The sequence below is a fragment of the Empidonax traillii genome, unplaced genomic scaffold (genome assembly GCF_003031625.1).
Source record: "Empidonax traillii isolate 1590-97213 ecotype Southwest subspecies unplaced genomic scaffold, ASM303162v1 scaffold438:size550143, whole genome shotgun sequence".
In the NCBI taxonomy this organism is placed as follows: Eukaryota; Metazoa; Chordata; class Aves; order Passeriformes; family Tyrannidae; genus Empidonax; species Empidonax traillii.
The window spans coordinates 317,779-330,584 of NW_020955631.1; the positions used below are offsets into that span (position 1 = coordinate 317,779).

The 12,806-nt window shown below is 41.6% G+C and overlaps 1 protein-coding gene across 1 annotated transcript in view; it reads right to left on the bottom strand.

Moving 5' to 3' along the window:
* Positions 1-12,806, bottom strand: part of TRIM55 (tripartite motif containing 55) — a 35,114-nt gene that overhangs the window by 3,942 nt on the left and 18,366 nt on the right. The window contains exon 9 of the mRNA XM_027894675.1: positions 12,047-12,334. Within this exon, the coding sequence (XP_027750476.1) occupies positions 12,047-12,334 (288 nt within the window). The remainder of the gene's footprint in view (positions 1-12,046; positions 12,335-12,806) is intronic.

Here is a 12,806-nt window from a genome sequence, read left to right on the forward strand (position 1 = left end):
CCCTTGATTTGGGTCCCTAACAGTAATAAGGAGTCACTAAAGTGTTTACCTCAGATTACATTAATCACATTAGGCCAATGCTGAGAGAGTGCTGAATACTTACACTTTGATTTATATTTTCCCCTGTGGTGTCGAGTGACATCAGATGATGCTTTCAATAAGCACCAGGAATTTTCACCAGGCCAACTCATGAAGTGGGGAGGGAAGTACACCATGCATGACTGATGGTTGGTTTTGTTTTTCCCATAAAAGCAAAGTCCAGGCTGGAGTTTACATGCCAGTTCTTTGGAGGTGCTGAGCAACCACAACTCCCACTGAGCAGCCATACAGCACTCCTCAGCATCTGGCACACCAGAATTTGCATGAACAAACAGTATAAGGATCTCAGAGTTGAGCCGGATGGGTACTTTCAAAGTTCAGGTATTCAGCATCTTTCAATATTTGCTTTCTTAAACAGGGCTCTACTTAAATCTGTATAAGGTTCTTGTAAAAGGGTGTGGAGAGGAGGAAAGGGGTGAACGGAATGGCTTCGTCATAACATCTTCATTTATTAGGTCCCAGCAGTTATCCTATTTATGATGGGGAAAAATATGAAGTCTAGGCCTTCTGGATATTGAAATCAACACATTGTTTTCTGCTTTACCACCATGAATCTCCATAGCCTTTAGGTACAAAGACTGGGATCCATATTGCCAGACTTGAGTCATCCAGAAACGAAATATCCATTCAAGCAAACTGGATTCATCCCCTTCAATGGGAGTGATGAGAGAAAGGCACAACCAGAGTGTGATTTGTCCCATCCTCAAAGAAGTGGATTGCCCTCTGGAGGTACCAGTTTCTTTCTACTGCCTTTAGAGACACTCTGCGTGACTGAGTTAGACTAGGTCTGTCTTTTAAGTAATTACACAAGAGAGATTCCAGCCAAGTATTTCAGGATATCAGAAAACTGCTCGATAGGAATTGAGAACTTTGATTGCACTGTTATTTTTACAAGATAAATAACTTTTAAATTTAGGAAGTGGGGAGGAAAGGTGAAGGGTCTTCATAATCTACTTTAATGTAGATGGAGAGATGGTTGGTTACAACCTATACGAATGTTTTCTGAACAATGCTAACCAAAGCAGGTTCCACACCTTGAGTCCCCATCCACCTCTTCCTGCTTTGGTTCCACGGTTCAGTGCCCATTTGCACTGCTGCAGCTCTTTGCAGGGATGTGCTAAGAATGGGAATGTCACTGGAATGACATCAACATTTTTTGTTGGTTTTTTTGAGGTGAAGGAAGATATTTTTAAACCTGGACCATTTGAATGATTTGATTCCAGCACAGCTCAACAAACAGCTGCCTCAGCACAATTGCCCTGCGAGTGGTGGCATCTGGGCAGCAATAAGAAGCAGAGCCATTTGGCAAGAAACTCCTAAATCACCTTTGCTGCCAGAGGAAGAAATGTATCTACATCCTTAGAGGCACATGAACTACCCAGTGCCTTCGCTGCCTGCTCTTGATCCAGCAGGAGAGCAAGTGTGTGAATTTGTTAGAAAGTGTGGGTCTTGGAGAGAGAAGCAGTGAAAATAGAGGTTTCTTGTTTCTAGGGTTTCTGTAGCCTCAGAAAATGAGCAAGAAAATAAATTTAATTCCCATTTTTAGCTGGCTTGTTTAGAAACAACCCCCAGTGTTGACAAGAACAGGCATGATTAAAAAATGCTAGCTGGTTGCAAAGCAATCACAAAATCTGTAGGCTATGTTTGTCTGCCTCAAATGTCAAGTGTTACACTTCTGGCACTCAACACTTCCAGGCAGTGGAAACAAAGGGAGCACAACAGGTTATTTTTAAATAGTTTAAACTTTAGTTCAAGCATTTTGTTTTTATATTTTTATTCAGTCTAGCTCCTTCAGCATAACACCTGGCAGCTGTCACATAAATCACAACAACATTGTTTCAAAGCTAAGAGGCTGCTTATTTTGGAAGGATATTTTCTTTTTTTTATTAGCAGGAACCAACACAACATTCTCTAAAATAATTGCTATGATTACCTGCCCCAGAAATACATAAGGTAGCAGGCAAAATAATATGCATAGAGAACCTCCATCCATCACAGAATTAGACACATCACTCTCTTAACAGTAGTCAGTAATGAATTTTAGAAGTCCATTGGGAGGAAATGCCTTTCTTCAATAGATTTTGATTATATTACAATTAACATCATGTGGATAATGTCTACTGAGTCTTTTACATAACGACCTTAAAGACATCAAATGTTTTTCAGAGGAAAGCAGCCTGGTTAGCTTATTTTGGTTCCACAGGTTCCACACATCTCCCATGGGACATGGAGGTCCAGACACTTGAACCTGTGGTGGAAATAGTTTTAGAGAGTGCTGTGGCAGAGCAGCTTTCTTCTAACCATTAATTGGGACAAATTCAACATAGTTCTCTTGTTTAAGTCACCTATTTGTTTCACCACTCAAACAAAACAAAGGCAGAAATAACATAGTCGTGCAATATTTCACCCATGGCTGCACTTCATTGCTCCAACTTTTTGTTGAGAGCTATTTAACTACAGATTTGTATAAAACCTAGTCCTGCCACTGTACAGGAAAATGAAAGAAATCCGTGAGAAGAATCTTAAAAACACATGAATTTAAGACTGCATTTATCTACAATGAATTCTTCATTCCTCTTGAAGTTTTCGAGAACCTCCTGATCAACTAGCCTTCTATCCTTTCTGCTCCTTCCAGCCCTGCTGGAGAACTGTCTAGAAAAGGAAGGATCATCTGGGAGGCACAAGAGGCTGTATGAGTAAGTGGTACATGCTGGCCACCAGTGCCAGAGAGTTACTCATGGCTACCAGTTCTCCCCTCTTCCTCCTCCTGCTGTTTTGTCAGACAAGCATATATTACTTCAGATTAACAAGTTAAATGTGAAGTAAAGACCTTCCAATAATTTCTCCATGGCAGTAACTGATCTAATCCATGCCATAGAAACTTTGCTGTTGGTTTTCAGGGAGAAGTAGCAAACCTAGTAATGGTTTAACATCCTGTCTGTGTCTGTCGGGTAGTCTCTCCATTGAGTAACATGGACTGCTGTAAATTAAAGCTTTTTCTTTCTTTGTAAATGGCACTTTTGTAAATCCCATGAATGACACAGGGTGCTAGTTCAGACTGTGACTCATCCTGGAGCTCCATTCATGGGATCAGATAACAGAGCCAGCACAGCTTCGATGTGTGTAGACACAGCATCTCATGATTCAGGGTTGGAGCACTGCTCACATCCTGAGTGACTGACTGACTTGGCCTGTTGTAAGTATGTAGGGGGCAAGGGTGACACATGTGGATTGTGGACACAGCACACCTTCCCTGAGAGACAAAACCACATCAACGGAGATGCAGAAAGAAAAGCTGGAATGTCAGCTAAAGCACCCTTTTGCCCTTCCTTAAAGCCACCACTTAACAGAAAAAGAAAGTCTTACAGTTAAAACATGTTTTCCCTCTTTGGCTGTTGCTTCTACCACTTTTTCCTAGTGTGCTCATTTTTCCATGTCTCCACTTGCCTGAATCTTTTCCTTACTACAACCACAGCAGCTGAAGCTCTTAGCCAAGATATGACTCTACTCCAACAATACATTGCTCAGTGAGTAGCACTGTGAGTTCCCAGATAGATGTCTGTCACATCACACATTGTAATCTCTCCTTGCCCATTAGCAATGCTGGCTTGCTTGCACAGCACTCAGTCAAGTGATGAGCAAGATATTAAATCAAGTTTCCCTCTGTCCCAGGTGAAGTCCAAGGCAGCTGTGATAAATGCTGCTCTTAGAGCTTCAGATTCAATCACAGTTCTTGACCAGTTATTGCAGGATATAGAGCAGAGATCCCAGTCACTGTCACCAGAGACAAGTTTGGAACTGACCTGCATCTGGGCAGGCACCAGCTCAATTTTTTTAAAAAGAAATCTCTTTATTTTATAAAATTAAATTTTGAAATTTTGCATAAATATAAAAATGAATATATTTTATAAAAGAGATCTCACGCTAGATGTTGAAGAGGCTCACCAGCACTGATGGGCAAAATGACAGCTACCTTTCCTCAGTGAGGCATTTTGTAATAGAGCAAGTCATACAGCAAGTGTTTCATCATGAATGAAAGCCAGTTCAGTGTGCAAAAGTGCTGAGCCAGGAGTGCTCTGAGTGACTGATCAGTATTTTGATCACCATCTTCAGTGGCTGAGATAGACTTAGCCAGATTTTATAGGGTGCTCTCCAAATTGAAAAGATCAATGAGGAATTCAGATCACTTGTACTTAGGGACTGTGAGATCCTCATCCTCTGCTCAGTCAGAGACGTGATGTCTCTGTCAGGCATCTGTAGCATGGTTTGAACATTGAGGCGCCTATTGGCTGGCAGCCAGGGATAACAGGGTTTTTTAATTAGTCATTGGTCTCTTACTTAATGACCTGAAGATTATTGTAAAGATGTCAGGAATATATATCACCTGAAAAGAGATATAAGACTGAGTCACCACTGTTTAATATGTCCCTCTCCCTTTCTTCTATTTAATTTTGGCTGCACATGCAGCCCTTCAATCTTTATCTCCATTTCAAACGCCTAGTAGGTGGGCACTGCATCCTACAGAGTGCTCTGGTCTAGCCCCTTGCCTGCTCACAACCGCAGAAAGCCTGGAAGTGGCATGATGAACCATCCAAACATAGAGACTCGGGCCCAGTTTACTAATTACCACCACTGGGATTTTCAGCCAGATAGGCTGGCATTTAAATATCGATCCATCTCTAATGGTTACAGGACTATAAGCAGTGCTTTCCATAGATGAGTCTATGGCTCCACTGAAAGCCTGAACTGTCTCAAGGCAGAAGAATAACTAGCCAAATATTCTATAAACAGATGGTTTGTGTTGTTGTTGTGACAAAGATCTATCATGATGTGATGTAAACCAGCTACGGTTCATCCATGATTAAGAGATATTTTTTGTTTACATTCTATTTTCCTTTCCAAACACCTTAACAATGAGCAGAACAAGTGATCCATGGAGGATGATGTCAACTAGAGGTAGCATTCAGTATTTAAATGAAATAGTTACAGAAAGACAATGTCTAGGTGAGCCTGGCTTTGTATTAATTTCATCAGGAGAAATCATTTTGTCCGAGCTGCCATTGTGGAAATCCTTTTGCTAATAATGGACTGAAAAAAATGAAATATACATAAATCAGATTGTATCTATGACTCACCAGACAAATCACAGAGCAGACTATTCGAGGTAAAACTTAAGTGAAGGATTTGCCACTCATATTAATTATGGGAGACTGTTGTCTGAAAGCTGGTCTTAACATATTGCCCTCACGACTCATCACTGCTGTCTCTGAATCACCCAGGTAATTCTCAGAAGTGAGGGAGAGTGAGATGTTAAAAGAGGAACAATCAAGACTTTCCTGATTTTCTTGGCATGTATTGCCAAACTGAGGAGAAAAAAAATCTCACCTGAACACAAAGTGGAAATTTACAGGCAGAATTTGCCACCTACTGAACGTCAGCCTGAGTGGCCTCAGACCCCGCCACTATCACCCTATTGCCAAGGCCCAACTCATTAAGTCAAACTACAGAGAAGCAAAAGGCAGAATTTTTGACTATTAACTGAGTTCTTGTGCGTAGTATCTGCCCCATACTTCAACTACAGCCTCAGTACTTCTTTTTTCCACATGAATTTTAAGAGATGTTTAGGAAGAGGCTTCAAACAGAGTTTAATTTGGGCTTGTGTACCAGCAGATGCATGGGTCTCCTATAGAAGGCTTAGCTTCACAGAGAATAGATGACCTATTTTCATTCAGCCAAACCTTGCAGATTTTTTAATGGTACAGAAATAACACCCCACCCCCGATTTTCTACCTAAGAAAAGGTAAAGTACAAATGTATCAAGACCTAGATGGAAAATATCAAGCTGACCTTTGCTCTGTGCGTTCTCAGATCCTTCATCAGCACTGAACACAGTTGTTGCAGGGAGCAGAGAGCTCTCAGAGCAGCAGCTGGTGTCCTGGGAGAGGGCTGCCTGGGCTGTGCCTGCTGCTGATGGTAACTGACTGCTCATCCTGCTCTGGGGTAAATTGCAGGAAGGCTGTGTTGGATGGGCCAGAGGGAAGGGACACTCTCCTCAGCATCATTCCTGCAAGATCCAGCCTTGCAAGACCGCCTTCTTTTGAGCAAGAAATCTCCTCTCTTGGAGCATCTGTCTTGAAGTAGGGACCTAGCTTCCTTACCTGAGCAGACTGGAAAGACTGAGTTTGCCATTTGGTGAAGAGAAAGGAAATTATTATTTTTGTACTGCTGCCATGGTTGTGCAAATATTCCAGTGCAGTGTTGTGCTAAAATGTGGGACCGTATCTTTTTTATTGGGATGGAAAAGCAGAGGTACACAGGCAAAGAGCACAGTGTGATCTCTTGGCCTTATTTTGGTTTCAAATGATCTTATTTTGTCTGTATTGTCTGCATATTGACATGACAACCAATCGGCTAAAACTTAGCTAAATACTGACCTCTCTGACATGTGATTTAAAACTGTCTCATGGAAAAAATCTGAAGGATCACCAGCTAAAATTGAAGTATTCAGCAGCAGGGCAAGGAGAACTACAGTACATGAATACTGAGAGGACTGTCCTTATGGTAATTCTGGCAGATGGCATAAGGTTGCAAGCAAGTAATAGGAAATTTTAAAACTAATGAAACAAGATTAACATAGGCCACTACATTAGTATTTCTCCTCCCAAACAGTTCAATCCTGATTATATTTTAGATCCTCATGGAATTAAAGCACTGTACTTACTCGCTGCAAAGGGAAATTAGATCTGACTAGTGTTTGTGGATGATTAACTTGTATTTCCTTTCTAACTAAATGTATGCTCTGGAGTCCTCTGGAGTCACATGAAACCTCTTTTCTTATGGGGAATTTGAGAAACAGAATACAGCATCCAGTACTTCATCTTAGGTGAAATTAACTGAGTAACACAGATGCAGGTGAACACAAATCTTTCACAAACTCTTACAAATTTATATGGCGTTACTACATGAGAGATGTTGCCTACAAAATATGATTAGGGAAAATTGCAGGACTCCAAGACCTGTTTCTCTCATGCACTGGAAAGGGCTGCCTCATAATGTTTATATCAGCCTCCACCCACCCTCACACTACATCCCGTAGTGGCAAAGCAGTTCATTGATGCTGTTCCTGCTCCCTAAGTTTTAATCATTTACACAGGGGCTCAGACCCCCCCCAACTTCAGACACTGAGCAGAGGCACCTGATCAGGAGCAATGTCACCTCACACTCAGCAGGCAGACTGAAGAGGTGCCAAGTGTGAGCCAGTAGCAGTTGGTGAACTCTCCTGTCAACTGGAGATGCCTCTCACTCTCTGTCAGAGGCAGGAGCAGCCCGTGGTGACTACACTTCTGACTTAGGCACTCCCTGAAGCAGGATGCGGCTCTCTAGTGCAGAGCCATCTATTTTGTTTGTGCTGAATCATCTCCTTCTGTCCCTTCTAAGACCAAACAATCTGTACACCTGTGAGCTGCAACTCCTGTTGCCTTATCCCTGCTGATATACCCTCCTGTACCCTGGAGGAAATTTATAGATGCATCAATGCAATTTCTTAGAGAAACAACCGTTAAATAAAAAGTGAATGTTGGGAATTTAATAGGGGGGCTGATCTCTCTTTGCTGCTGAAAAACAAGGAAATCCCTCCCGTGAATTCTACTAAAATAGGTTGAAAATAAATTATATGTTGGTCTTATGATGACAGTCATTCAGATTTATATTATTATTATAAATTATTATTACAGCTATTCAAAGTAATTTTGTTATTGGACTTTCAGGGGCTTATCACACAAAGGAACAAGGGTTGGGACCTGATCTCTCACATGAAAGATAAAGACACATAAACTGTCTAAACAGCCACCTCACTATACATGGACAAGAAAATCAATTTTATGCAAATAGAATCTGAGACCAAAATGCCTTTTTCCTTCACCTCCTTTCTATTCCATTATTAAATAAATCATAAAGATGCCACTGGAGACCACAGAGGAAGAGGTCTCAATGGTAGAAATGAGAGCTTTTTGCATTTATCTATTTTTAATTTCAAAAGGTATTTTGAATTGAGGAAAGAAAGAGGGGGAAAAAAGAGCATGATGCTATTCGCATGCCTGATTTCCCAGGAGTGCAAACAAACTCTATGTCCTCTTGTAATAATACAACAAATTTTCAAATCCAAACACAAAGAAATGAAAATTAAACTATGATCTATAAATTTAATTGAGATTCACAGTGTCTGATGCTTTTCAAATTCAAATTACTGCCAGACAGTGCATCTTTTTGCATAACTTATGCAACTAAAGTGTAGGTGATAGATTCTCCACTTTCCTTTATTCTTTTTTTTTTTTTTTATGAAGAGATATATTTTTCACTCATAATGCTGGGAATTTTGCACATAAAAGTTGAATAATAATCAATTTTCATAGATGAACCACATAATGCCCAGTGCTTGGAACACAGTGTAGAAAGTGAGCAGGGAACACCAAGCATTTTTGTGATGAAGAATACATAAAAATTGAATCTATCTGTCATTAGAGCACATACTCACAGGTAACTACTGTTATTTCTGTCAGAGGTCTTTGGTCTTCAGTAAATATAATTAAACGCCCAAATGGTAACACAGACTTCTCTGCAGATCATTCATACCAGTTTGGAAATTGAGTGCATTCATATGCCTTACCTAAGAAGGGTGTGAATTTGGACGGACAATGTCTACCAGAAAAAGGGGCTAATCCAGAAGAGATGCTATGGAATAATTAAGGTTTAAATTACAATGTTTGCATTTGGGACAACTTCACTTGGTAGTGAAATTCTTAGTCCTTGATCTTGCAGTTTTTTTCAGCTCTTTGTGTAATGTAGCCTAAGGGAAAAAAGTGCCTTTGTCTAAACGGGTTGGGATCCTTGCAGATGGATGGGGCTCCATTTCAGGGTTGTGATTGCTACTCCATGCAGAGAGAACTTTGAAAGCCTTTGCTGGAAAAGGGACCTGAAGAGGATGTGGGGTGTGCTGTATGAGATGGGGTATGAGGGGACTCTCCACTCTCTCCATGGGGACCTGTAGAGACCAGGGCTCGAGCCATCCCCTGAGGTAGCATCAGTGATTTGCTTGCAGTGGGAATCCTGGCAGCAGGATTATTCAGTGGATTTGTTTTTCCTGACCTTTACCTCTCTGATGACAACCATTAATCTCTATCTCTTTCTCCCCTATTCGTCAGACTGAACAAGGTTGGTGCTCTTCGCATCTTTCAACCAACAGTTTCTCCATCCTGCTGGTCACCTGAACAGCAACTGAAATATAAGCCCATATATCTGAGGGCGTAAATGTCTCTTTTCTTATTTTGAACGAGGGAGATGCAGTGTTTAACCATGCAGGAGTAAGCTGAAGGGTGGCATTTTAAAGGAGCGAGGAAGAAATGTTTTAGGCAGCTTGTATTGTGAACTAGCATGATATTTTTTGGATGGGAAGAAAGGGAAAAATCCTTTAAAGCCATGTAAGAACATCACCAGATACACTATTTGAACTGTTAGTTAATGGTAAAATGAAATATTTCCTACCCATGAAAGTACAAATGTATTGAATCAGATTCCAAAGATGATGTAGTATGATAAGAAATGCCAAAAGTGTTATGCAGAATGCTAACTCCTGTGAGAAAATAAGAAGAGTGCTTCACCAGTGTTGTCATGACACAAACTAGTCATTATCACTACGTTCAGTGAAAAAGCTCTGTTTCCACAGCGCTTTTCCATTATATACCTAACTGGAGGAAGAGAGTAAAAACAGTGGTGTGAAGAACATCATCTGGGGGTTTAAGATAAAAAAAAGGAATACAGCATTTCAGAGTGGGTTGTGTAAAACCACATGCAGGAAAAATATGAAGTTCACATACTTAAAAATGATCACTGCCACACAAGAGCAGCCATTTTCTTCATGACATAGACACATCTCAGCTCAGATCCATAAATCTGACCACAGCATCATCTCAGGGCATCACCATCACTTGGTCACTCTGGTTTTTCTATTCTTGAGCACACCCTGCACCTTTCTGCTTCCTGTGCTTTCCTATCCCTCCTTCTGTCCCCAGCCCAGGGGCAATCTCCTTTTCAGCTGCTCCTTCCTCCCCAGATCACCTGAACTATGCACTATTCTTGTTGTCATCCTCCTCCTCCTCACAAAATGTCAGGGTCACCTGTGGTCTGTGAAGATATCAAAATGCAGCACCCTGAAACACACATGCCAATGGGAACTGACATCTTTCCCATGTGCCTGTTTTCACTCTTGGTACACAACAATGAAGAGAACCAGGTGCTGGACTACTGCTGTTTTCCATTCAGCTGCCCACACCAAATGCAAGTGTTGTTACTTTGCTTGCTGTAATTAGGACTGAGGGAAGCAGACCACAGTCAAGCAAACTTCCAGAAAATTATTCTAGTACAGATTTTACTTGTCCATGGTGAGGACTGGCTGACTGGTCTTCAGTAGAACAGAAAGGAAGAAACAGCAGCAATAAATTTCACTGTGGATTTATCTGCTTTTGTTTGTTTGTTTGGAATATACTTAAGAAGATAAGGTCATAGCGGATTTGATAATTTGAAAATAATTTTCGTATAAATTCCACTCAAAGATTCTCAAATCAAACTCTGACTTGAAAAATAGCTACTGAAATTTGGTGGTCAAATGGTGCTTATGTTAAGAAAGTGAGTGAAGTCAGTGAGAATCCTTCAGCCCCTAAATTCCAGTGTCACTGACTGAAACCTCTGGCTAGAAGATGTCCAGTGATGGCAAGCAATTTAGAGGTATCCAGCGCCTTTTATCATATGTCTTTGAACTCCTGCTCCTAACTTTTTGCCAGGCACATGATTGTTTATCATGGTAGGCCTGCTTATGCATGCTATATAGTCAACTCCAACTTTAAAGGAAACAGCATGAAATACTACTCACTTGTGCTTTCTCACACACACACACACAATCACCTCTTGTTGCTACCACATATAGGTAGCTGCTTTGTTAAAACATGCAGTTTGAACCTGTAAATGGGGATGGTTTGATTTAGAGAGTGCTGCTCATGGGCTGGTAACCAGGCACTGGAGCAGGAGCTGATGTACTGTGCAAATCCACAAATCCTTGCACAGCTTCCTCAGCTTTGTTCCTTGTACCTTTGGCCCATGTCGAATTTGTATACATGTGCAAAAGGAGGAATATTCAAATTCAGGTTATACCAACTCTAACATCGTAATTTTAGAGAAAACACCCTGCTGTACCCCACACATCAGTCTCTGTCATCCCATCTTGCTGCTGACAGTCTAACACTGAACTGGAATGCATTATCTTCATGATCTCCTTTATTCAAGTCTCAGGAATCCTTAGAGACACAGGTCTGAACCCAGGAAATCACACTGCTTATTAAGAGGCAATCAAACACGCAAGAAGGTTCTGGGTGTTTGCATAGCTTCGTGTTCACATGGGGGAGCCGTGCACTCCAGGGGCAGCCACAGAGCCGCGGGAGGCAAAGCCAGGCTGTAGCTGCTCACCCAGCCGCCGTGGGATTATGTGTGCACAGGCTTTCAACAGGTGACGACAGTAACCTCATGCACAGGATTTCTCGGCTACCAACACATGCAAATATCTGATGCACAGAGACCTTGCCAGCCTCTCCAACAGCTCCTGAGTCACTGTGTGCGAGCAGCTTGGATAACAGCTCTCACAAGCGAGGTGCACTGGCAGCTAAGCACAAGCAACCATCAGCATGCTGCTCTGAAGCTCAAGAGTCAGCCTGTCACATATTGAAACCATCCACAAATCCAGTGGACTTGCTGGAATGACAGTTTATGCTGTTCACGTGTTTTTTAAAGTATTCTCATTCTTTAGCATGCAGAGGAAAATGAAGCCACATTTTCCTTAACAACCGCCGTTCCCGCCTTGCTGTGTGTCACAGCCCTCTGTGGTGACATCGGAAGCACTGACCTTGGATGTCGCTGCAGTGGCATTACTTTCCTTACCACTCTCTGGTGCACTCTCCTCGATTGTTGCTGCTGTTGGGGCTTCTGACTTCTTTCCACTTGTTTCCAGAGAAACAGGAGTCCCTACTTTCCCCAACCCACTCACCGGGGTTGAGCTTGGACTGCTTGGTTGCCGTGACTGAGACTTATACCAGCTAGGGTAAAACAAGGGATCCACGGTTTCTGCTGTGGCCGGCATTTGAGTGTCAGACTCTGGGGTCTGCTGAGAACCACCTGGTGTCACAACCACATCCTTTATCAGGACAGATAAAGAGAAGAACAAGCAGAGTGCACCACGTTACCTTCCCTGCTGTAGTCATATTGTTCTGTGTGTTGTGTTTGTTATGTATCACTGCAAGGCATAGATTTGTCCTAATATATGGTCTGAAAGAATTGCAATCAAAATGCAAAGCAAAAGCAACTACCACTTGAATCACACAGATAAGGGAAAGAAAATAAATTAGAAAAATAGAACAGGAGGGTAGAACTAGTTGGGAGGGAGGTGCTGACTGAGAATGGAGTGAGTAAGAGGTTCCTTAATTCAGATAAATGTCCAATTCAATTCTAAAAACACAGGAAATTCTGCATAAGTACCTCATAAAGTCATACCGGCCATTCATGGCTGGTGTAGATACTTTCAAATGGCTTATTGGGTTTTGTGTTAAGAACAAGACCTTTACCAATGAGTATGATATGAGCAGTCAGAATAAGGGGAATACAAAGAC